Here is a 27341-nt window from a genome sequence, read left to right on the forward strand (position 1 = left end):
TTTTTTCTAAAGCATTTCATTTTATTTGAAAAAAAAAAATCATGTTAATCTTTAAAAAAAACATACTAATATATATTTTTTTTATATGTATATATTATTATTATTATTATTATTATTATTTAAATTGGTGTGACGAATAACAAAAATAAATAAATTGAAAGGCACAATAGAAATGTATGTATTTACTCGTAAGATTTTGGTTTTGAATTTTGATTTTTAATAATAAAGTTTTGAATTAAAATAATTATTTGATATGATATAAATATGTATTGATGTGAAATTTTAGATATAAAATTTAATTTTATTGTATAAATATTAAATTTAATATTTTTAAGAAAAAAAAATTAGAATAGGAAAATAAAAAATTAAATCCGCGCCTAAACACACTCTTAACAATTTCAATAACTCTACCCAGCTTTTCTTAAGCCAAAAAGACAAATGACAACTTCGAATCAAATTAAATAATGGCGGGCGAATTCAGGGCGGGGGGAAGGGGGGAATTTTGTATGAGTAAGGAAAAAATAAAAATTGAGAATTATATTTATATATGGAAAAAAGAAATTACAAAATAAAATATATATATTAAATTTAATACAACAATATTCTAAATTTAATTGGGTAAGTAAATCTTTTATTAATAATTATATTGAAATTAGTATAGCATATGTATATCAAATAGAAAGCATAATTAAATAAATACTCTCTCAGTCACATTGGAAGTTTAAGTTATTGTAGACACAAGAATTTAGAATAAATATAATTAATGAATATATTAGTGAAAATAATTAACTCGTAATATAAATTATCATAAATTAAGATTAAAATAACTAATTAGTTTAATTAAAATTAAAAAAATTAAATTAGAAAATTTAAAATGTGATTAAGATGCGTAATTATTTAAAAAAAAAAAGTGACATGAGTGAGATGTGAAACAGATAAAAAATTGCAACATATATATGGTAAGTAGGAAAAAAAGTTTATTTTTTTTACCAATTATTCAACATCACACTTACTTCCAAGCTCTCTCTCTCTCTCTCTCTCTCTCTCAACCAAACGTTACATCCAACAATTATTTAATGTAAAAAAAAAGTCCAAAAAGAACATGACCCAGCAATTCTTCTAACCTATTCTTTTGTGTGGTATAAATTAAAAAATATTAGCACCATGAATGTTATGTTCCAAGTAGAGCTACGAAACCTTCCTCATAGACTCACTAATCTACTGCACAGAACAATCTCGGCTCATAAAAACCAGAGTTTTTAACAAACTGCAATCTATCGTATAACATAAATAAAGAAAACACAAAGCACACAAAACATCATATCTTCATAAACAATGATACAACAAACACGAATACGAATTTTTACCGTATGTATTTGTCAGCACACAATGTAGCAAAGAGCGACCGATCCATGTCGCCTGGATTTTCAAGCGCAGTGATGTGCTTTTTAAATGAAGCAGCGGCTTCTTCCCTGTCGGCCAACTGCCCCAGCTTGTCATACACCATGGCCATTAGGTAGAATGCTTCAGAAGCCAACTCATGATACTGCACAATCAGCAAAATCACATTAATATAGGTAGCCCAGCCCTACCCTACCCTACCATTGTTGGTTATATCAAGACGACATGATTTGCAATATAAATTAAATTATTCGAGTTTAAGCCAAATCATAGTCTACTCAAGCTTGTTCCAAAACTAAGCTCAGCATCCCCTAATAATACACATACAATGCTAGTTTTGGGTTTATTATTTTATAAAAGACACTCATGCCTCAGCACTTGAGACTAGTACTACCGTGTGCTCTCGATTTATGGTAATACTTTTTCGAGTCAAGTCCCATAATTCAAAATGGAACTTGAAATTTCAATTCAAATAATCATTTTTAAATTCTTTAGAATTAACACACATTCAATTTTTAGGAGGATATGGAAACTCAAAATTTTTAATCGAGTTAAAAATATACGGAATATATATACTAACACACCTAAACTCACGAGCCTAAATCCAACTCACTCCAAGAAAAAATATTTCGTCACTCTTCAGCAACTGCATAAGTACACTACTCTCTTTTATTAAACTCTTGTTATTGCAAACAAGACACATATATAGGCACTCCACCAATCCTTCAAATATTAGTGAAGAACAATATATTAATATTCTACATTCTCACCAAAAACCTCTTCAACAAAAATACTAATAGACATTTATCTTAATTTAAAAAGATTTTATATATTTTAAAATTCCAATGACAAGAAGAATGAACAGACATTGAATTCCGCCGAAAGGTCAGTGTTACAAAAGTTTCCATATAAAAAACACTGAATTAGAATTTCAATTCTATTTTAATCCCATAAGACATGTTAGACATGGACATGATGGCACACTACGAAATAATCAAAAGAAGATTCCGCCTTTACAGATCACAATGCATTAAATGGATAGAGCGAGAGATTAACCAACCTCCAAAAGTTGAAGTTCTTCAGAAGCTTGTCGTAGAGGTTCTAGCACCATCTCTGGATTGTCTGAAACTGTAGGCAAATATAGTAATTTTACACAGTGAGTCCCTCTAAAGAGCACAAAAAAGTGAAGTTACTCTCCAACTGGAATTCAAACTAGTCAGTCGCATGAACAAGCTTATTTTGAATTTCAATGAAGCTAACAAAGTATGGAGCAATTGTGTGCTTAGTTTTCTTTTGAAAACAAGTAGACATTTGGAGAGTAAAACCCTATATTCCACCTGATTAGAGGTAGAGTGCAATATAAATACCTGAAAAACTAGGGTCGGCTAGATAACATTTTGCCTCTGTTATAAATGCTCGAGATCGGAGCTCCAAACCACCATGGCCAATAAGCATAGGAAAAGAGCTATGCAAAAGGGCCAAGGCCTTTTTCGCATGACTCGGTCCAATAGAGAGCCATAATTCAGCAAGCATTAGTGTGGCAGAGGCTTTGAGAAGATCCAAGTTAAATGATTGACAAAAGGAAAGACTAGCCAAAGCATATGGTATTCCTAAGACTGCGTTGCCTGACCTCTGAAATGAACAAAAAGGAAAAATTAACTCTAGATTAGATAAGAACAAATACATAGTCTGAATATTAAAAGATAAATTAGAATTTAGCTTGTATTCCCTATGAAAAATGTTCACGAAAAACCCCTGTATAAAGTGCCACCAAATGTGTTTCTGAAATAATGCAATTTACCTCCCAAAAGAGGGATTTTCAGATTTTTATAAAGGGTGATCTTTAGAATATTTTACACAGGGTAATCTGGATATGTGCCATAAGACAACTTGGCTAGTTAAGTATTAAGATAAGCCTATGAAATTACCATACCAAAGAGTAATAGAAACTATCAAAATTGTATATCCAAGCATTTTGTCAATATTTGATGTCTAGCGCCATCTAACTCAAAATACCTTTTGTATTTCAGCAAGTAAAAGAAGAACGGTGGCATTTTTTATTTGCATATCAAACTTATAGCACATGCAGAACAGGGAGTGTGCAACAGCTGCTGCCTGCAAGAACAACAAGCAACAGTAACAAATTAGAATCAGTTTCATTGGGCAAAACAGCTTTGTTTGTCATGGGGGCATCATTCTTGAAAAAACAAACTGATGAACACAACATTGCACTTTTTTTTACTTTTTGATGTTAATTTAATAAATAAAAAAAAAAAGGTATACAGTTGTTGCAACTTGCAACTAGAGCGCATTCAGTTAAGCTTCACATAATTACAAAGAGCTGACAAGAGTGACCAACATCGCCCTTTAGCACATTCTTATTGCATAACAGTTACTGTCACATGAGTTGTATTAAGCCCTAGTTCTTCTCAGAAAATTCTCAATGGACAATGACATACTTCAAGAAATTGCAAGCCTTATGTTAGAGACATGAATTGACACACAGTTAATCAATGTGAAAATTGCCCAAACCTTTTCTATATTGTTCTTTATTGTCTAGCCATAGCCAATCCAAAATTATTAGAATCATAAAGTACTCTGGATAGGATCCTAATAAGCCTGCAGAGTCCAACTAATATTCAGGGGGAGAGACATGACTGGAGCTTCTAACATGGTGCCATTTCTGAAATCAGAACTCATCACCAGCATTAATCTTCCATTAACTAAATGCTACAAACTTTCGACCTTGCAAAGGGAGTTAGATATAAAAGATGTTTCAATAGACTGTAGAGTACCAAATTTAAATCCAGGGTCCTCCCCCTCCCTACAGATCTTTAAGGGTAAACCAAAATGTGGCTAAACAGAGAAAGGGACCTTATCATTCAAAGGTATAAAACAACAAGAATAACTTTATGCACCCTCTCATAGCCTTATTTCCTTGTCACTAACTGATTATAACTTTAAATCAGGAAATTCGCCAAACCTGGCTATATTGGTTTGCTGCAAGCAATGTACGGGCATGACGAAGACTAGCTTCTGTCTTTATATCCATATCCACTCCATTTACAGATGAAGCCAAAACACCAAGCTCATCACAAAATTGCTGAGCTAGTTTTAAATCTCCTCTGCATGATAAACAAAGCAAAGAAACAGTGAGCAAAATACATGTAGCATGTACTTATAAGGTAACCAATACTGGGTAAATTATATTACACCTGTGCAATGCACAATCATGCAGCAGCTGTAGTTTCACAAGCAGGATTCTAGATTTAGAGATGGATATAAACTTCTCCTCTGCTATTTCCAAAGCAGCTAAAGCATCTGATACATAAACACACATTCAGTGCAGTGTAATTAATGAAGGTGGGGCCATATGACAAAGCAAGCATATCTTTACATAGATCACCATGCCATGTAACTGTAAGTGCAATAAAACATACACGACACTACGACAGTACCCTACTTCATTATAATATTGCACAAAATAAAATTTACTCAATCCACACTGAGAAGACAGTCAAGCACATCCTACCTTTGTATCCTTTATATATGGCCAAGTGTTGGATGAGCTTTGAGTATGCCAATGCAGTATCAGATAAACTGCCAAATAAAAAAAAAAAGGTCAGACTTCACAGTCAGTGATAATAAATACAGGTGTAAAATGTCTGTGGTTTAAATAGCAACAGGAAAAAAAAGCTGGCAGGAGAGCAAGTACCTGGAAAAATCGGAAAAGCATGCTGCAAATACCAGTGCATTAATTCGAGCTAGAGGCGCACTGAATATGAAATAAAAACAAAGAAAATCACAATGTGATAAGAATACAGGTAAATATGAAGGTGCAGATTACAACTAAAGGGGGAAAAACAGCACAAAACAAGTCCATAGATCATTACAAAGTTATGGCTGAGATAAGGTCAAACCACTTTGAGAAAAAAAAAGTAAAACGCAAATAAATAAGTGTCCACTGTCTATTCATATATGTAACATGAGGATGAACATTCTCAAGGCTAGTTATTACCACTCCTTCACGCAAACTATTGTATAGGCCTAAAATTAGTGATCACCTTCAAATAAAAGAAAAGATTAAATTCCATAATTAAATGCAAGAATGTTGGAGAATCATACTCATAAAACTGTAACATATGTGTGCACCGCATCTGCAGAGTGAAGGGTATTTAAGAGAATTATAATACAAAATGAAAGCCATAAACTACCTGCCATACATCTCCCATGAACTGGCTCGAACCAAATAGGAAGAACCCAATAATTGTAAAGCAGATCCAGGAATAGAACAGGGCTGTGCATAAAACTGAAATGCATTTGAATTACCACTGGCTTCATTTTCATGTTCTTGAGCAAATACTAATGATCTTGTAGGCTTGTTCAAACTTCTCAGCCATGCTGTGCAGAAGGAGCCATCGGTGGACATTACAGAATTTTCATCACCAAAATCATTAATCAAATGGGAACTCAACCACAACTCCTGCAACCAGTGTTCCAACAGTAAAATAACGGGGGAAATATGTTTCTACTGCTAGAAATATAACTTAAATAAAATAGGTAGAACCTTGTAAACATTGGTAGGGGATGTTTTAAGCTTCATGGACGCCTTTGGCCCAAATGAAAGCAATGGCCTTTGAACGTGCTGAAAATTGAAACACTGCAACTTAGATTGTTACTCATGGATTGGGCTCCCCAAAATGGAGAGTCCACAAGAACAGGAAGAGAAGGTCAGAAAATGGCGTTCAAATTTCCATTATAGGAACCACTATCATGATTATCTGTAACATAAATTTCGATTAATACTAACTATAAATAAAGATAAAAAGCACATAAACAATTATCAAAATAATCAATAGATTTGATACAAAATGCGCCTGTTAGCAAACCCTCAGCATCTCATCTTAATGATAACAAACCATTGTAACTTGAGCCTTTATCAATCAAAACAATAAATCATGAAATATATGGGCTTATGTTCTCAATGAATATTTGTTTCAGTTTATTTATTTCGCAGCCCCCATTATTCAATATATATATAAAAAAAGACCATTTTCTCATACAATAAAACATCCAAACGACTTATGTAACTATAAAAAAAAAAAAAAAAAAAAAAAATCCAAACGAAACACACCCATAGAATCACATTTTAAGATGCTGAGTTATATAGCTAATTTTACTTTGAAAATACAATGCAATAAATATCTCACCGCTATATCATATTTAGCAATCTCAAGATGAATAGAAGCCACAAGTCGTTTCAACTTAATACTTTCTGCTCTCTTCAGGGATCGTCTTAAGAGCACAAATAATTGTTGCTGGACAGACAATGAAGTGCCTATACCAGCAACAGACCAGTCAGATGACCCAATAATCCCATGTGTCTTTGATATTCCCATTTCAGACAACAGATTAGAAATTGCTGCCAAAGTGTATGCAAGACATGTGTCATCACTGTTCTGTACAATTGAGCAAAAATATAATATCAAAAGACAGCTTCAGTAAAGAAACAAGAAAACAAAAGTCTGGTTATAAATCAATAGTCATCCAGCTGAACAACAAAGGAAACATACAATTTAAGATGACCGATACAGTATACATTATTTCAAACATGGATATACAAAAAATGAAAACTCAGAACAGTCAGAATGAACCTGCTTTTCTCAGTTATATAATTAAGTGTCACTGTTGGATTAGGTCTGTTTATGTTACTTCGAATGTATACTTCTTTGTGCTAATTCTTAGCACGTAAACATTATTTAATTAATAGAATTCAACTTTATATGGTAGCAAATCCACCTTTATTAGGGTTGAGCTACCACACCACCGTCGCGACAGAGGATTCCTTCCACCCAAAAACCATTTTTTTTATTTTTTTTCTGAAAACCAAATTTTCTTAAACACTAATAAGATTTTTTAACACAACCAACACTGAACTCTTGTTCCCCATTCTCTAGCCGTTGGTGCACACAGCTCCATGACACTATATTTCTTCTTCCAGGTGATATCCAACCTAGTTCCCAGCCACCTTCCAACACACGCCGAACCGTCATGTCCCCAAAATCAAGACACATTGATCACATCATTGCCACCCTGGAGCCATGTGGGTACCACATGCCCCAGTAGCAGTCCGCCAGATTCATATAATGGTAATTTTATTTGTTGTTGTCTACATATTTGACTTATGTAAACCACCCAATTTCCAAGCAATTACTATTAATAAGCTGCATGAATTATCCAACTATAGATCAATTGAAGGGTCAAGGGCAATCCAATCCTCTCCAAACAAAATTAGAAATTTTGACAGACTCTATCTGACTATCTGAATGGTCTAGGTTAATGCTCAACTACATGCTATGAAGTGGAACTTTTTGCGCTTTGACTATACTTCCTACGTGCCGGTCATTTTAAATCTCATAAACTTTAAGGCTAACTTGGTTTATACCAATGGCATTTGGCTATTCTGATTTGGTTTCCAGTCATACTTATCTTAAATGCCACTCTTCTGACTTGACTACATATGTAAGTTAGAATTTGTTAAGTAGGAACAATTTTCCCTTGTATCTAGCTACTACTCTACAGACCCAAAGGTTGCGTAGGTCGAGTTCTTTGCTATTTTGGCTCTTGTTTATCTTCGGCCTAAACATGATCATGTTCAAGATCAAATATTTGATGGTTCAAATGTCTTTGTACTTGATGATGTTCTTGTCTTACGTATGTGAATTTCCTCTAGTGGTAGTACTCATGGGGCCATCACATTTGTTGTGGTTACTCCTGTTGATGGCTCTATTTTAGTTATTCAGACTCCTACTTCGGGTAACCATGATATGAATCATGGTAATCGAGAGAGTTGCAAATGTAATAAAGGTCTTTTGTTATGCACTTACTATAACAAGAGGAGGCATAATTAGAAACATTGTTATAGCCTACATGGACATTCATACAAGGATTGTTGTTGTGCTATTTCCCCTAATTGTTCTCCATTCCTCTCCATCACCCTACCCCATGCCAAATATGATGAATTTCTTCAAATTCAGGCATCCCAATACTCACCCTCCTTCAGCTATACCATATTACATGATGCAGACACTCTCATGTTGTTGGTATTTCCTAATATTTCTTCCTCTTGATGCATCGGTTCTTGATTTCGGTGCCACCAACCATGTATCTGGTAATCCTTCTTTGTTTTCCACCTTTAACCCATCATGTTTATTGTCCCATATTACCTGCTAAAGCATATCCTTAGGTTGCTAGTAATGCATGTCCATCACCTTGTTGTCCTCTTGTTTATGTCCTTTATATTCCTCAAAATCCATTTAATCTCATGTATGTAAGTCAACTTACTAAGGCTTTGAATTGTTTTATCTTATTAGCTAGTTCTTTATCTATTTAGGATTGTAGCATAGGATGAATTATGTTTATTGGGCATAAGTTCCATGGGCAATATTACATCACTAAGCCTTCTTATCTGTCCTCTACTTTGGTACTAGTTCGTTTGAGTCTCTTGATTAGCTTCATCAACAATTCGATCATCACAACTTGTCCAAATTACAATGTCATTTTTCTGTCTTTTATCATTAACTTCATTACCATTCAAGTCTTGTGAGCCCGGAAAGAAATCCTGCACATTTTCTAAGCACTTAAAAATCAATCAACCATTTGCTTTAGTTCATTCTAATATTTAAGGTCCATATTGTATTATATATACTCTAGGGTTTTAAGTATTTTGCTACTTTTGTTGGTGATTTTTTTTATTTGTACTTGGATTTACTTGATGAAGGGTAGATCTTAGCTTCTATATATTCCAAAAGTTTTTAGAACCACATCTCTTTGCAAGGGCCTGTTTCATGCCTGTTTTCGTCAATGGTAAACCTGCAAGTGCCGATCTCTTTGCACCACATCAATTTCATCTCCCTTGGAGTAACCTTGTCCTTAAGGTTGAAGTTTGTGAACTGTCCCTGGAAGTCAGGACGAGATATCCAAGTAGCCTCATCGAATGATTCCCCACGCCATTTAACCAACAATTGCTCAACGAGGGCCCTGTCCTCTTAAACTACGCATAGCGCTAAAACCTCTGAAGGTTCAAACGTTGGCTCTACAGGCAGTTCCAAACTTGGCGGTAAAACCCCCTCCACCAAAGTCCGACACACAACGCTAGGTCCCCCCTTAGCTCCACTCGACCCGTAGTTTCCTTGAAACTCATAAAAAGCTCCACCCAATTATGAACAATTTCTACAAGTATGGCGAGCCACTTAATACCCAAGATAACTTCCACACCCTCCAAGGAAAATACTTCGCAGTCTGCCACCGCCTCACACCCCGGTAGTCCGATCGCTAAATTGAGCTTTACCGGAATCAATTCAAAGAGGTATTTACCCAAATCCTATTTTCTCATTTCTCAAAACAACGGTTTCGAAAACTCCGACACACCCCTTCTGATTCCTTTCTACGACCATCTCTCATTTTTACTCCGAATTTTCCGATCGATTCTGAACGCAGCCACAATCCGTCAACCAAGGAAGAACATTAAAAGTTGTGGCTCGCTCAACTGTCAATTAATACAATTATTTCCATGCCCCGAACTATGCCCCGTAATCGCATTGTGCGAGGACTAAACACTTCAGTCATCGAATACATTGCAAGTCCCCCAACTCTCCCGCATATTCCTCTTCGCCTTCCTCCAGACCGGGCACCTCGTAATATTCGTGCTGCTGTAGAGCTAACTCCTCGTCGTCCATTAATACCCGCAGTTGCTTGAGAGGGCAATCAAGCCCCGGCGGGAATAACTTTTTGCAAATAAAACACAATCCTTTCGCACGTAGTTCCTCCAATACCTTGAGTGGACGTTGGGTGAATCGGGAACGTGCCTTAGACTGTCTTGATGATACCGAGCTCATACCCAAAGTCTGGCTTCCAACCTTTGGGCCACTACCACTCATATTGCTCATATTTCCGAAAATTGGACTGCCACTTGATGATCGGGAAAACCCCCACAAACGGTGTCGGTGTCCAAAGTTACCGTCTGACTTACTCCGTTGCTTATCATTCTGCAAACCCAAGTTATCTTAGATGTCCCTGGGCAACTCCATCGCAGTCCAAATCTGTGGGCCGTAGCAGACAAAGTGAGCCCCGAATTGAACCCTTTAGGCCACTTATAAATACCTCAGGTAATGCGTCTCCGACGATCCCGGAACTTGACTTGCCAATAGAGATATATACTCATCCATTGTTCTATGTTGCTTCACCTCTAGCAGTCGCTCAAAACAATTGCCCATAAAACATATGTCAAACCGCGCCACTAGTACATGGGTGAATTTCTCCCATGGCAGCCCCGGGCAACGTGCACATTGCCACGTCACCTAATACAGTAAATCTCAAACTGTTGTTCAACCCTCGCGACCTAGCCGATTTGGTCATCTTCATAGTCCTACTATGTCATGCGCTTCCTTTCACCCCGCGCTCTCATCGCCCATTGGGCTGTCACCGCGTTGCCACCGAGCTGCGGCATGCTCCCTTGTTGCCCACTTGCAGCGCTTGTCTCATCTGCTACCACCTCCGGCGCCTTCCCCCGCAGTGCTGTTCTATTCTTCGGCTGCACAGCCGGCCGCGGAAAAGATTTTCTCACCGTCAAGGCTGCCAGGGATGCCGCAATATCAGCGAGTTTACCGTCTGTGCATCCAACTTCAGTCCCTGCATATCTAACTTCGCATCTTGCGCATCCATCTTTTCCTTGGTTTCATTCTGATCTAACTCCACTCTAGTCAGACGTTCCACGTGCAACACAACCATCGCAACGGAAACGGAAACGGATCCGGCATGTCGGACCAATTATTAGGAACAAAAATAAGAACAATGTGTTCCCCCAATTTCCCTCAATCAAAGGTAATTCACCAATACTTTATTTCCTCTATATCCTCCATAGTCTTAAGGTAGGGACTTAAATACTCTTCTACGCAATTCAAAATCAAAATAGAAATAAATGACAATAATTTAGAGTTGGAGAAAAAAAAATTAAAATTTGAAATTTGAATTTCAAATAAATCATAACCCACGGAAGGTGGGTTCATGCCCGTTCCGTCGATGGTAAACCTGCAAGGGCCGATCTCCTTGCACCACATCAGTTTTCTTGGGTATTCTCAAGTTCAAAATGGTTATTCTGCTATTCTTCTTTCACCGATCGGTATTGTTTTTGTGAGTGCTATTTTCTTTTAGTCATTGTCTCCATGTTCTCTTTCATATTTGTTCCCTATGACAGTCTCTCTTTTGATGCAGTGGCTTACTTTCAAGTTAGCCAATTCACGTCTATCGCCATCATAAATGACATCGTCAAAATCTGCCACTTCATCATGAACTTCTGTATTTCTTGCCTCTATTGAGGATTCACCTCTAGTCCAATCATTTACTCCACTTGCAACTCCATATCTTACTATTCATCAGGGTATTTGTTCCACACATACTTTAATCTTGATTATCATCTACATTGTTATCACTATATTACCTCTTCCATCTTGTAGTGTGGCATCTTGTTTTTTGTTTTTTATTCTAGTATAGGTATTCGCTCTTTGTATAAGGCTTTGGATCATTCAATGTGGCATCAAACTATGATAAAGGAAACGACTGCTTTGCATTTTAATAATACTTTGTAGTTCGTCTTCCTGCCTCCGGGCAAAATGTTTGTGTCTTGTCAATGAGTTTATGTGGTAAAAGCTGGTCCTGAGGGTCATATTGAACGCCTGAAAGCTCAGCTTATTGGAAAAGGCTTTAATCAGGTGTACGGCAAGGACTATACGAAAGCTTGCTCTTCAATTGGTAAATATATCCTAGGTTCACATGTTTCCTCTATGGCAACAATGCATGGCTAATATTTGTATCAATTATACATTAAAAATACATTTTTCCATGATGAGCTTCAATAAAAAGTGTATACAACACAACCTCTTGGAAGTCCGATCGTGTCTATTGCCGCTATCGATACTATCGCCACGAGCATGATTGGGATGATTCGGATTATTTTTCAAGAAATTGAAATGATATTGTGCATCGTATCACATGGTATTCTATAAGCATGCCAAAAGAGACTATTTATAATTTGGTTGTATATATCAATGATATTGTCAGTACTAAGGATGATATTGATAACAACACATGGTTGAAAAAGCACTTGCACAACTATTTTTAGATTAAAAATTTTGGACCACTTAGGTACCTTATTAAAAGGTTTGAGATTGCCCAATCAAATAGTCGTGTTGTTTTGTCTTGTTGTATGTACTTAATATCTTGGAAGAAACAGGCATGACTAAGTGCAAAGCCATGAATTCTCTTATGAATCCAAAAACAAAATTGCTTCCTAAACAAGGGCACCCTTAATTGATGTTGGACAATATATAAGATATTTGAGAAGCTTAGTTATTTAACTATCACCCAACCAGATTTTTCATTTGCACTTAGTGATCTTCAATGTCTAGTGACTCTCATTGGAAAGCAATTATGCACATTTATGGTTACATGAAAGAATATATTGGAAAAGGACATTAGCTACTCTGAGATTGTTGGATATTCAAACCTTGATTCAACAAGGCCTCAAATCAAATAAGTGTTCTACCTCATGCTATTGTGTATTTGTTAAAGTTAATTTTACATCTTGAATGAGTAAGAAACAAGACGTGGTTACCAACTTCAGTGTTGTAGCTAAGTATCATGCATTGCCTAAGCTATGTGGAAGCTTATCTAGGTAAAGTAGTTATTCTATGAACATAAGTTCTCTGAAATGAAGTGACGAAGATGAAGTTGTCTTTTAATCATGCAATGTTATAAATTGCCTCAAATCCAAGGTCTTATGAAGAAATGAAGCATATTGAGATTGTTAATCACTTTGTTAAGGTGTTATTTGGATGCATATAAACCAAGTATTATACTTGCAAATATATATGAACAAAAGCCCTTAAAGATTCTCAGTCGAGTACGTAAGTAACAAGGTTAGATCATATGACTTGCATCTTCCACGTTGAGGGAGAGTATTATATTAGGCCCGCTTAGGTTACCAGATATGTATATCTTTTGTGCAAATTCTTAGCACATATACATTATAGAATACATATTTACAACCAGGAACACACTATTCACCAGCAACTCTCTTGTTATAATGTTTTACCCTCACACTCGAATGCTAACTTAAAATACAACATAAGAAGATGCCAAATAATTGAAAGAAACCATAAATTGTTATGCATCCAAATTCTAAGCCTAACTAAGATTTCCTTATGTAAAAGTTATATCACAAAAGTTGTTCAGGTTTAGGTTGAAAAGGTACCAGGCTTATAATCTAATAGGCTACATTAAAGATTTAATCCTGCTTTACATCAATGGACAGTCACAGCAAAAGCCAAATAGAAAATGTATACTTAAGAAATGGGAAAAAGATGCACCTGCTGACAAACTCGAACTGCTTCAGTTAAAACCTGAAGATATTAACACATATATTAGTCTATCATAACCAGATATAATTAAAACACGGAAAACACAGTCAACACAACAAACCGCAAGCAATAAATATAAGAGATGATGAGGACCCAAATAATAAGATGAGGACATAAAATAAAAAAACTGAATATGTGCTTACTTCCAATGCTTGTTGTGGGTGCCCTAGATGAAAATGCATCATTCCTAAGCACAACAAAGCAATCTCATATCTTCCAAAGCTCGTACTTCCAGATGGAAGACTCCATTCAACTCCTTCAGTCCCTGCACTTTATCACAAAGATTTTTCACATAATATTGGCAAGACAACAACAAAAGAATGATCTATCACACAGACTTATTGTGATATTCATCTTGCAGCAGAGAACTTCACCATAAAACACATACAAAATAAAGAATATGTTACCACATGAATGAAGAAAACTAATGAGAACATTGTTGTAATGTTGTAATTGTGTTAACCAAGGAAAACTATTATCATAATGGAACGACTTCTCAACAATCACACAACTTTATAATCATAGACTAGCTAACAAAGAACATGAGCGTTACGAGAAATTTCAAAATATAAGATTCAGGGACTCAATAGTTTAAAATTGATGTAATTGTATAAAGACAAATTATAATAGACTCTTTTTTCTTTTCCTCGGTATAGTTAAAGGTGGCATGTATTGAGGTATACAAAATTACACTGTTTCAAGCAAAAGAACTTCAGCTAATCTGCACTACATCAAAAAACAAAGTGTGTTCACTTATGCCAACTTTCTCAATTAATAAAGTGTGAGTATATAAGCATTCTCAAAGATGAACGGTCAATTAATGCATATGAAAACATGAAATGTGTCAATATTTTCACTAATGCAAGAATGTAATAGGGGGATACAAAAGAACATAAAAGTCAAACAACATATGTCAATTTAAATACCTTTACTTTATAATTTTCCCATGTGCATTCTCTACCAAGAAAATATGCATCAGTTGGCCAAGTATGGTGTATAACATACAAATGGTACAGGAAAAGGAAGGAAAAGAACGGATAAAGGAAAATACATCGATCCATACCTATAATCAAAATAACGATGAAGTTGTTCCAATGCACCCGGATAGTCATCATGATAGAGATTATTCAAATAACGTAAGTAATGTACCTAAAATCAGAAATAAAGAACAAGCATACTGTTACATTCAAGTCTAATTTGAGTTCCCCATTCAAAGAAGTAAAAAGAAAGACAAGAAAAAAATAGATCAACTAAAAGTAAGCAAGTCACCCTATGTAACTCGGGTGTCAATTGCTGAAGCTTTTTCAGAATGGATTCAAAAGCATTTAGAGGAAAGGAGCTTCCATGTCTGCAACAGGATATCAGCAAGTTATCAATAATCAATAGTAATTGTTATGAAATGAGATAAACAAGAATGTTTTGATTTAGATCATCCTTGCTAATGTGCAACAGCTTAAAATATAAAACTTGTGCATGGGGTGGGTAGTATTTACTCACTTCTCAATAGAATCTGCCTGCTCTGTTAAGTACCCTTGTACCTGCCAGTTTGTATGCAAAAAGGTGCCACTAATGGAGCCAACATCTCTCAACGTGCTAGAAGAAAATGCACAAGAGAAATCTTTAGGTTTTATCTGAACAGGTTCCAGCCTTGAGCTCGATGGGGCATCTGTTCCATCACAGGAAACAAGGGCATTTCAATTAATCACAATTATAGATTCCAATTTTGATATGTATAACAATTTGACAATAATGAAACTTGAGTTTTAAAAGTCTCAGTCAATATCAGTTTTTATAGATGTTAAGAAAAGCCATAGAATAGCATACAAAATGAAACCAGAATAGCCCAACCATGTTAGAAAATATCTAGAGTCAGAAAAACAAATAATATAACTTCTGTTAGATTTGATAGATTCATATCCATATCTATATACATATCCATCATATCATATCATATCTATGATTTAGTTTGTTAGGATAATTTCTAAATACCTCGATATATATATATATGTATTCTTCCCTTCTCTTTTTTGGATGGAATAATATAACTTTATTTTCCCTCTATTTCTCTACATGGCATCAGAGCCAATTAGAGTTTAGATAGACTTCCATATTTTCCCGCCGCCGCATGTTGCTGCCGCTGCCAACGCCAAATTTTGTGCTAAGTTCTCTTATTTCTCTCTTCTTTTACTTTTTTTATGGCCGACTCTTTTAAATCAATTGGTACTAGACGTCTACGCTTGAGGTGTACTTATAGTCATAAGAATGGTCATCCTAAAGGATGTTGCTATAGCCTTCATGGACGCCCGTCTCGTACGACAAATGCAGTTGCTAATTTGAATGAATGTTCATCCCATAACTCTATTACTATAAGTCGTGCCGATTATAATGCGTTCCTTCAGTTTCAGGCATCTAAGCAGTCATCCTCCACTAGTTCCAACACCTCTCTTAATGCGCAGATCTCATTTGTCGGTATTTCTCAATCTACACTAGGTTCATGGGTACTAGATTCCGGTGCAACCGATCATATGTCTGGTAATCCTTATTTGTTTTTTACTTTTCATCCGTCAAACTTACTAACACATGTCATTCTGGCTAACATTGATAGAGCATATCCTCAAGCTATCGGTAGAGTTTGCGTGTCATCTAATTTATCTCTTGAGTCTGTCCTTTATGTACCACAAAGTCCATTTAACTTCATATATATTAGTCGACTTACTAAAGTGTTTTATTTTATTGACCGGTAGTTCCTTTGTTATTCAAGATCGCAGTACAGGACGGACGATTGGTACCGGACGTGAGTCTCATGGGCTATATTTACCTAAATAAGTCTTCTTGTCAATCTTCTACTCTCGCAACTGTCACTGTTAAGTCTCCTGAATTGTTCCATCAACGATTAGGTCATCCCAATTTAGCAAAATTAAAACGTATTTTTCCTAATTTTTCATCGCTATCTTCATTATCATGCGAGTCATGCGAACTTGGAAAACAGTCTCGTACTACTTTTCCAAAGTGCATCAATAATAGAGCATCTGAACCTTTTGCATTAGTTCACTCAGATATTTGAGGTCCTTGTCGTTCTAAGTCAAGCCTGGGTTTTCAATATTTTGTTACTTTCATTGACGATTTCAGTCGGTGTACTTGGGTTTATCTATTGAAAAATAGATCTGAATTACTTACTATATTCAAAAACTTTTGTGTTGAAATTCGTACACAATACCACACTTCTATTAAGGTCTTAAAAAGTGATAATGGTAGAGAATATTTTTCCCCCTCATTTAATGAATTCGTGTCTTCTCAGGGGATTATTCATCAGTATTCTTGCCCTTCCACCCCACAACAAAATGGGGTGGCTGAGCGCAAGAATCATCATTTAGTAGAAACAGCTCGTACCCTTCTTTTGCATTATAATGTCCTATTTCAATTTTGGGCTGATGCTATCCTTACAGCATGTTTTCTTATTAATCGTCTTCCTTCTACTACACTAGGTCATAAGATTCCTATCACATGTCCTCAGCCTAATGTGTCATTATACCCTTTACCTCTCCGGGTGTTTGGTTGTACGTGTTTTGTTCATGACCATTCTCCTGGTTTGGACAAATTATGTCCTCGATCCATCAAATGTATTTTTCTTGGGTACTCTCGAGTTCAAAAAGGATATAGATGTTATTCTCCTCTCACTCGTCGATATCCATCCTCCATACCTGTGACTCCTCTTCAAGTTGTCCCCATTCCCAAGCCTCCACTTCAGGTCTATAGTCGCCATACATGGCAACGTCAGAACGTACCTACTTCACCATCACCTGAGCTTATCGATGGCTCATCTCCGGTTTCATCGCCTTCCCCAATTGCGACTCCTCAGTCACCTGTCATCCCACGTCGAGGTATTCTGTCCACTCGTAATCCAAATCCTTTTTATAAGTTTTTTTCTTAGCTATCACTATTTATCTCCTTCCATGTGTAGTGTTGTGACTGTTTTAGACTCTGTCACTGTTCCTCGGTCATGGCGTGAGGCTTTGGGCCATTCAGGGTGGTGTCAGGCTATGATAGAGGAAATATCTGATTTGCATACTATACTAACAATACTTGGAAGTTGGTTCCGTTACCGCCGGGAAAGATACTCGTAGCTTGCCGATGGGTTTATGCAGTCAAAGTTGGACCTGATGGTCGCATTGATTGACTTAAAGCTCAACTTGTTGCAAAGGCCTTTACTCAAGTATATGGAGAGGATTATACAGAAACCTTCTCTCCCGTTGCCAAAATGCCTTTTGTTCGTCTTTTTCTTTCAATGGCAGCAATGCTTGGTTGGCTCCTTCATTAACTTGACATTAAAAATGCCTTTTTGCATGGTGAGCTTCAAGAAGAGGTATATATGGAGCAACCTCCTAGTTTTGTTGCTCAGGGGGAGTTTGGTCTTGTATGTCGCCTTCGTCGTTTACGCTATGGTTTGAAACAGTCTCCACAGGCGTGGTTTGGACGTTTCAGTCTTGCTATTAAAGAATTTGGTATGACACAATGTTCGTCTGATTACACCGTATTCTTCAAGCATAATTTAGAAGGACAATGTGTTTACTTAATCGTCTATGTTGATGATATTGTCATCATTGGAGATGATATAGATGGTATTACAAAGTTAAAATAAGCATTTACAGAATTATTTCCAGACCAAAGACTTTGGAACCACTACGGTACTTCTTAGGAATTGAGATTGCCCAATCAAAGAATGGTGTTATCCTATCTCAAAGAAAGTATGTTCTTGATATGTTGGAAGAAACAGGCATGAATGAAGGTAAGGTTATGGATTCCCCTATGGATCCAAATACAAAATTGCTTCCAGGACAGGGGGAGGCGGAGGCATTGACTGATATTGATGCAGGATGATATAGAAGGCTGGTTAGAAAGCTTAATTATCTCACTATCACCCGGCCAGATATATCATTAGCAGTAAGTGTAGTGAGCTAATTCATGCAGTCTCCATATGACTCTCATTAGAAGGCACTTATGCATATTTTGCGGTATATTAGAGAGTCTCCCGGAAAATGATTACTTTATACAAATCATGGCCATTCTGAAATGGTTGGATATGCAGATATTGATTAGGCGGGCTCTCCAATCGACAGGTGTTCTACCTCTGGCTATTGCGTGTTTATTGGAGGCAATTTTATATCTTGGAAAAGTAAGAAACAAGATGTGGTTGCACACTCTAGTGCTGAGGCTGAATATCGTGCTGTGGCTTTAGCTACAGCCTACATGTGAGCTTCCCTGGATTAAACAATTGCTCTGTGAACTCAAGTTCTGTGATGCGACCAAGATGAAGTTATGGCGTGATAACCAGACAGCACTACGCATTGCATCAAATCCAGTATTTCATGAACGAATAAAGCATATCAAAATAGATTGTCACTTCATAAGAGAGAAAGTGTTATCAGTATCTATAGATATGAAATATGTGTCCTCAAATGATTAACTTGCAGACATATTTACAAAAGCTCTTAGAGGTCCTAGATCCGAGTCCATCTGCAACAAGCTTGGATTGTTTGACTTGTACAGTCCAACTTGAGGGGGAGTGTTAGATTTGATAAATTCATATCCATATCCATTATATCATATCATATCATATCTATGATTTAGTTTGTTAGGATAATTTCTAAATACCTTCTATATATATGTATTCTTCCTTTCTCTTTTTTGGATGGAATAATATAACTTTATTTTCCCTCTATTTCTCTACAACTTCCACATAATTTTCCACCAAAAACACATGGGGTGTGTTTGTTTGGGGGTTTTGATTTTGAGTTTTGATTTGAATAGTAAAATTTTGAATTTAAATAATTGTTTAATGTGATATCCATAGGAAACGGTGTGATGTTTCGAATATAAAATTGAATCGTGTAATATAAAAATTAAAAAAATTGTATTTTTTTTTTATAACGTGGGAACCCGCAGCCGCTACCCGAAAGTGCGCACGGGGTAAACCCCGACCGAAGCTAATAACCTGCAATCCAGGCCCGACGGGAAAGTCACACTAGGCGAACCATGTGTGGCAGGTGACTTGAGGCGTCGGGGGTTTGAACCCATGACCTCACGGTCACAAGTCCAACCCTTACACCACCAGGTCATCCCTTACGGGACTAAAAAAAAAATTGTATTTGATTTGATGTGTTGGGGAGGGGGGATATTATGTGGTGGCATTGGATACATCATAAGCCCGATGAAGCTCAAATGTGCATTCATGTGTAGAATGTTCTTATGGCATTGGGACTGTTTTAAACCCTAAACCCTAACCAATTATCCACAAGATATTTTCTTGGGCTTGCAGCCAAACCCACCTCATATAATAGCCTAAAGGGATCGAAACAAAGTTAACTAAAGTGAAATTTTTCTAATAGAAATATTGGGACGTTAAGATCCCAAAGCATCAGTTTTAAGGTGATAAAGGCAACCTTCCACATTCAACAGGTTGCAGTTGCATCATTCTTAATAAAAAGAAATCTAGAAAACTTGATATTTCAAATACAACATGAAAAATAAAAAGTCCATGCATACCTTCAACTACTTCAGAATAATCTTTTGGTGCATGGTCATGGAAAGGGATTCCTCCAATGGTTGTTTTAGTATCTTCAAAACCATCACTAACTTTCTCATAAACAAAATTCTCCATCTCCATATTTTCAAATTCTAGTGCACTTGCATCATTCATTGAATTGTCTAACTGCGACAGCTCATACGGAGGATATCCAGAGATGGACTCCTTACAATATGTCCCTATACTTGTTAACAGGTGGCACATACACTGCAGATTCAAACAAAATTGAGATATATCAGTTTTTATAAGTGATAATTCTTTGAAATTTGGAAATGCATCTAAAAGTTATCACTATGTTCGGATGTCTTTACTTTAAGAGAATAGAAAGACATTAAAAATATATAATAAACATTCTTAGAAAATTTACAACACTTCTTTCTTCTCTTTTATAAATACCAACAATTTTAAATATTATTCAATCAACACTCTGTGTTCATTTAAAGTCAATTATGTTCACATTTCCAAAATCCTATCTTGCACCTAAATATCTATTCCCAATTTTAGATCCAATTATGTCATTCAATCGTTCGATAATTATGTACCAATTCAAATATATTTCCCAAAAACAAACTCAACATCCACATGCACCCAAGACAATCAAAATTACATTCATATAAAGCAGGCATTTGCAGGGGAAGCATGTGCAGCAAGAGGCTGTTGAATTGAGGCCAGAAGGCATAGGGCTAAGGGAATCAGTAAACTTCAGTAAAGAGGTTAGGATGGTGTTGATGCACATTGGACTTGCACACACTGAGGGGACTTGCATACCGACTGACTTGATCAAACAATGACGACCAATTCCTCTTGAGAAGACAATCTTCTAAAGAAGCCTTTTTTATTACCAAGTTACATAAAAACATTGTATAAGCCCAAAGTTCTCCAAACTGATCAAAGAGAAACAACACCAATTACCTCAAATGACATCTGATTGAAGGCAAGCAAGCATCTCCGCACAAACATTCCAATGTTACTATTAGGATCCAGCGCAATTAAATCATCATCCATGACATTTGCATCTGAGCCCCCAAGAATTCCTAAAAAAGACAAATAACAAAATAAACTACATTCTACACATCATAGAACATATTCCAGACATAAAACTTAACACAAGGAAAGGAAATTAGAATTCCATAAACAAGCAACGAATTTTTCATTCACAGCCATAAATTCATACTTACCTCTCAAATCAACAAAGAAACTGAACAAGTCGTCGGGTGATGCTAATGAAGAAAGCCTTCGCATTAAGTGATCAGTCAGCCAGTGATTCAACAGGCCTCCAATCTCCCTCAGCTGCGCAATCAACTCATCCAGTGTCGGCTCGAAAATTCCATCGCACGACTAAACAGCAAAATCAAAATTTACTCAAACAAATCACTTTCCAATGCAGCAACTAACAGTTCAGTTGAAATAATGTATATATATAGATATATATATATATATATTAACAATAATAAATTAATAGCGCATACCTTGGTAAGAGATAAGAGGAAAATGCCGAGACAGTTGTGCTGCGAAACGGATGAGAAAGGAAAGGGAACGGATATTTGAGAAGGCGGCGCGTACACTTGAGCAAGAATGCAGATGGAGATCTTATGAGGAGTGACCGTGAAGCTCGCCGGTGGCTTTGCAACCCCCGCCATAGCAGGCCACCGGTGAAACGACACTACGGTTTTCAGGCTAGGGTTTTTGTTTTAAATCTTCCTTTCTTTTTTCCAAAAATTGTAAATGGAGCGCTTCCGTAATTTGAATGAAGCTACACTGAAATTTTGAGGCATTTATAGCAAAGGTGTAATTGCATGTTGGTCCTCAAATTTGATAATACTCAAAACAATACTGATAATTTGTAAAGGAGTAAAATGTTCCTCTTTGTGTAATTATTGTGAAAGGTTACATAGAGTTAATTACCAAAAATAAAAATTGAATTATTATTTTGAAACGGACAAGAAATAGCAAAATAAAATTATTATTTTGGAGAATATTTGTTTTTAATGTAAAATGAAAATATGAATATAAAAGTTTGTCTAGTTATAGTTTGAAATTAATTTGAAACAGTATATTGATTTATTTTTTAATAATATTTTTATGTGATTTTTTGTTAAAAAAATAATTGGTTTGTTTCTTTTGTGAATAGTTTGAAGTTATATTTTTTTTACGTTAAATATAAATAATTGTATAAATAATATAAAAATAATAAATATAGTAATATATTAATTTTTTTCGAAAAATAACTGATTTGTTTGTAAAAAATAAACAAATCAAATATATTTTTAATGAAAATCGTACTAGATGAATAATATTGATTTGGTTTTTTAAAAAAATAAAAGAACAAACATAAAATGTGTTTTTTTAATTATAGTTATTTTTATGCGTAAAATATGAAGAGTGTGTCAATAATATAAAAATATTCTCTTCGTCTCACATGAAGTGTCCATTTTTCCTATTTTCATAAGTTTCACATAATTTGTCATTTCTTTTAATAGAAATATAATTATATACTTTAATCACATTTTAAATTTTATAATTTATAATTTTTTTAATATTAATTAAAATATTTATTTATTTTAATCTTAATCTTAATCTTAATATATAATTATCTTTATTATATAATAATACACTTCTTAATTAATTACTTACTAATTATATTTTACCTAAATTCTTGTTTCTAAAGTAACCTGAACATTTTAACTGAGACGGAGTGAGTAATATTTTATTTGAAATGCTTAATTATTTTAATTTTTTATTTTGTTGTGCGTATATGTTGTGGACAAAAATTATGTTGTTTTTAATAAATACAAATTTTGTACAAATTATATTTGATTTGGATTTAAAGTAGGTCTTATTCTCTATATTCGTCTTTTGATTCTCTTTTCGGGTTGATTTATTTTTCAACTTGGTTTTGAATTGTTTATTTGATCCGAATAGATTTGGTCTTCAGTTTTGCTTTGTTGGACTTTGGAGAACTTTGATCTCCATGTGGGCAATTTGATTGCCGGCTTTGACTTTGGTGTCTTCTTTGGACAATCCGAAGGAATTTGGTCTTCGGTTTTGTTTTGCCGGCTTTTGGAGGGCTTTGGTTTCCGTGTGGACAATTTGATCGTCGGCTTTGGATTTGATGTCTTCTTTGGACGATCTGAGACTTAAATCTTTGGTTTGACTTTGCCGAATTTTTTAGGGTTTTGGTCTCCATGTGGGTAATTTGATCGTCGGCTTTGGATTTCATGTCTTATTTGGACGATCTAAGACTTTGATCTTTGAGAATGTGGATTTGGTGTTTCATAACGCTTTTCGGCGGCGTGTCCCTTTGACTTTTGGATCGAAGAGAGCTGAGTTGATGCTTTGGTGAAGAATGCGATGAATACCTTGAAACTTTGGGATAAACTTTGGATGCTCTTGCTTGGCTTTGATGGATTCTTCAACGGCTTTTGGAGCTTTGATCCTTCCTCTGGCTTGGACATACGACGATCTGTCAACTAATATTGGATTATTCGTCCAAATCAATGACTTTTCGACGAAGAACGTTTCGAAGGACACAAAGAACATGAAGAACAATACAAATAGAGTCTAGAGATTTACCCATTTGCTTGAGTCATCGATGTAACTTTGGTGTGTCAAATGAATTGGCCAAGACTCCTATTTATAAGGGAGGGGTGGCCTTGCCTTCCTTTTTGAATGGTGCCACGTGGCGCGTCCTGATTGCAAAAAGTTTATCCCTGTTTCCAAGAGATTACAGAAAGTTTATCCTCATTTCTAGAAGGTTGTAGAAAGTTTATCTCCGTTTCCCGAAGATTGAAGAAAGTTTATCCTCGTTTTCAGAAGATTGGAGAAAGTTTATCCTCATTTCTAAGAGTGTTGAAGGTATGATTGCCCACATAAGTTGAAGTGTAATATTTCTCGTCGTCTGAGAAATCTTGGGAAGGCGGTTCATATAGTCCACTAGACATCATGCTCAATTCCATATCATGAGCGCGAGTAGCGAGTTTTTCAAAAGTATGGGGTTGGATCCCTTGTAGGATGTATTTCAAGCCCCACTGCATTTCTTGAATGCATATTTCTATGCCGGAAGCCTCAGAAAGACGATCTTTGTAGTTGAGACTTAAACTTCTCCAGCGGTTGATGTAGTGAATTACTGGCTCCTCTTTCCATTGGCGGTTGTTGGTGAGTTCAGTCATGTTGACTGTTCTCTTTGTACTGTAGAACCGATTCAAGAACTCGTACTCTAGTTTTTCCTAATTATTGATGGAACCGGCCTTCAAGTCGATGTATCAATCGAAGGCGTTGCCCTTTAGTGACCGCACAAATTGTTTGACTAGAAAGTCTTCATATGTTCCAGCATCGTTACATGTCTCCACAAAGTGCGCTATATATTGTTTTGGGTTGTCTTTTCCATCTAATTGTTGAAAACGTTGGTGGTTGATAGCCCGTTGGCATTTTAAGAGCATCAATCCTTGCAGTGTAAGGCTTGGCGTAAGTGTGCATCAGCCTTGAACTCCTTTCGAATTCTCTTTTGAGTGCCCCCTTGATGTATTTGTCAAGTTGGGATATATGGATGAATGAGTTGGATGATCCTTGAAATGGATTTGGTTCTACCACCTTTTCTTTACCATGACGTTGATCCGTGGATGTTTCTGCTTTATTTTGGGCCGCTGAGGAAGATGGTTGCTTTTCGATGGTATGGCCGGCTTCTTCAGGCTTGTCCAGCTTTGTGAGAAGTTGTTTTTCGATAAGGGCGTCTTGTTGTTGTATGTATTGAGACATCCCTTCAACGATTTTGACCAATGCGGCAAGCTGGTCCTCCATATTTGATGCGTTGATAGTCAATACTAGAGCGAAAGTTGATACAGTCGAATGACTTGCAGTTGGCCAATGAGTATGTGGCATGAGTGCCTTTGAAACTTTGATCTTCCTCGCATAGCAGACTTTGATCCACAATCTTTGGGTCCTCAATATTTGAAGTGTTGGTATTCATCACCGGAGCAGAACTTGATGCAGTAGAATGACTTGCATTTTGTTGAGGGGTGAACAGTGCGGCAATACTCTTGAAGTTGTCGTATTCTTCACATAGTGGAATTTGCTTTGTGATCTTTGGAGGAGTGTCTTCATAGAACAACAATGCTCTTTTGGCCATACTTTTTGTTATCATTCTAGCATTCGTTAAAACGCTTGAAGTTTTTGATGTGGTGGATGCAACGACTCCTTTGGCGGCGTTGGCTTGAGCAACTGCCTTCGACGTAGCATTGGACGTCTTGATCTTGTAGGAGGCCATTGGTTGTTGAGAGTTCGTCGGAAAGAGAGATGAAAGGTAGAGAGGTCCCACTGGGCATGCCAAAAATCTGTGGACAAAAAATTATGTTATTTTTAATAAATACAAAATTTTTACAAATTATATTTGATTTGGATTTAAAGCGAGTCCTATTCTCCATATGGGTCTTTTGATTTTCTTTCCGGTCGATTTATTTTCCAACTTGGATTTGAATGGTTTCTTTGATCCGAAGGGATTCGGTCTTCGGTTTGGCTTTGCCGGACTTTGGAGGGCTTTGGTCCCCATGTGGGCAATTTGATCGCCGACTTTGACTTTGGTATCTTCTTTGGACGATCCGAAGGAATTTGGTATGTGGTTTTGTTTTGCCGGCTTTTGGAGGGCTTTGGTCTCCGTATGGACGATTTGATCGTCGGCTTTGTATTTGATGTATTCTTTGGACGATCCGAGACTTTGATCTTTGGTTTGACTTTACCGAACTTTGGAGGGAGTTGGTCTACGTGCAAACGAATTTGATCCTGAACTTTGGATTTGATGTCTTTTTTGGACGATCCGAGACTTTGATCTTTGGTTTACCTTTGCCGATTTTTTGAGGGCTTGGGTCTCCATGTGAGCGATTTGATCGTCGGCTTTGGATTTCATGTCTTCTTTGGATGATCCGAGACTTTGATCTTTGAGAATATGGATTTGGTGCTCCATAACGCTTTTCGGCTGCGTGTCCCTTTGACTTTTGGATCAAAGAGGGCCGAGTTGATGCTTTGGTGAAGAAACCGATGAATACCTTGAAACTTTGGAATGAACTTTGGATGCTCTTCCTTGCCTTTGATGGATTCTTCAACGGCTTTTGGAGTTTTGATCCTTCCTCCGGCTTGGACATACGATGAATAACGTTAACTTCATCGCTCCGTCAACTAATATTGGATCATTTATCCAAATTAGTGACTTTTCAACGAAGAACGATTTGAAAGACACGAAGAACAAGACAGAGAGAGTTTAGAGATTTACCCATTTGTTTGAATCCTCGATGTAACTTCGGTGTATAAAATGAATTAGCTATAACTCCTATTTATAGGGAAGGGGTGGCCTCAGCTTCCTTTTTGAATAGTGCCACGTGGCACCTCCTGATTAGCCAACATAAAGATTTATAATCTTTCATTTTTTATCAGATGTTTTTTATTCTCGAAGGATTTGATTATATACCTTCATTTCTCGTCAAAATCTTTATATCATTGTCTTTTTCATAAGATATTAATTATAATACTTCATTTATTGACAAAATTTATTTATTTTGCTGCCATATTTATTATGGCTCTATTTATCACGTAATATTTGTACGATATCTTCCATTTTAATCAGATTTTGACATTAATTGTTTATATTTATTGTACAAAAATTAACATATGTGTATAATTAAATACCATATATTTATTTTATTGGAATTTTATTTTCTTCCAAAATACTTGATATTTAATTTAATTTAGGCATTTAATTTTTAATACCTACAAAATGCCCCTATCGAGACTTGTTTAAGCTGACGTAAAACTTTTAAAGCTTAAATAAGTCTCGAAATATCAAGTAAGTCTATTTTTTTTCAACTGAATGTTTATTTTTTTTATGGATATTG

General features: G+C 36.0%; 1 protein-coding gene across 1 annotated transcript; it reads right to left on the reverse strand.

The window, feature by feature from the left end:
- Positions 1-953: 953 nt before the first annotated feature.
- On the reverse strand, positions 954-22193 carry LOC127248035 (anaphase-promoting complex subunit 5). Its single transcript, XM_051270172.1, has 20 exons — positions 21930-22193; positions 21639-21798; positions 21373-21494; positions 20421-20667; positions 15375-15543; positions 15147-15225; positions 14941-15026; positions 14021-14147; positions 13827-13859; positions 6612-6860; positions 5969-6046; positions 5616-5884; positions 5117-5176; positions 4934-5001; positions 4617-4722; positions 4385-4526; positions 3418-3516; positions 2769-3033; positions 2462-2529; positions 954-1546 (listed from the first exon to the last, which is right to left on the reverse strand). Exons 1-20 carry the CDS (start codon positions 22098-22100, stop codon positions 1364-1366), a joined length of 2781 nt encoding a protein of 926 aa, XP_051126129.1. The 5' UTR covers positions 22101-22193; the 3' UTR covers positions 954-1363.
- Positions 22194-27341: the final 5148 nt, after the last annotated feature.

This window comes from Andrographis paniculata, unplaced genomic scaffold (genome assembly GCF_009805555.1).
Source record: "Andrographis paniculata isolate CXL003 unplaced genomic scaffold, ASM980555v1 Contig32END, whole genome shotgun sequence".
NCBI classification, from domain to species: Eukaryota; Viridiplantae; Streptophyta; class Magnoliopsida; order Lamiales; family Acanthaceae; genus Andrographis; species Andrographis paniculata.

Excerpts from the sequence above, each read along its gene's own strand:
- LOC127248035 (XM_051270172.1), bottom strand. The coding sequence starts at position 22,100 with ATGGCGGGGGTTGCAAAGCCACCGGCGAGCTTCACGGTCACTCCTCAT. Across the intron at positions 21,495-21,638 it reads TTTCTTTGTTGATTTGAGAG|GAATTCTTGGGGGCTCAGAT; the intron begins GTAAGTATGAAT and ends TGTCTTTTTTAG. Across the intron at positions 3,517-4,384 it reads CAGCAAACCAATATAGCCAG|GCAGCAGCTGTTGCACACTC; the intron begins GTTTGGCGAATT and ends TTGTTCTTGCAG.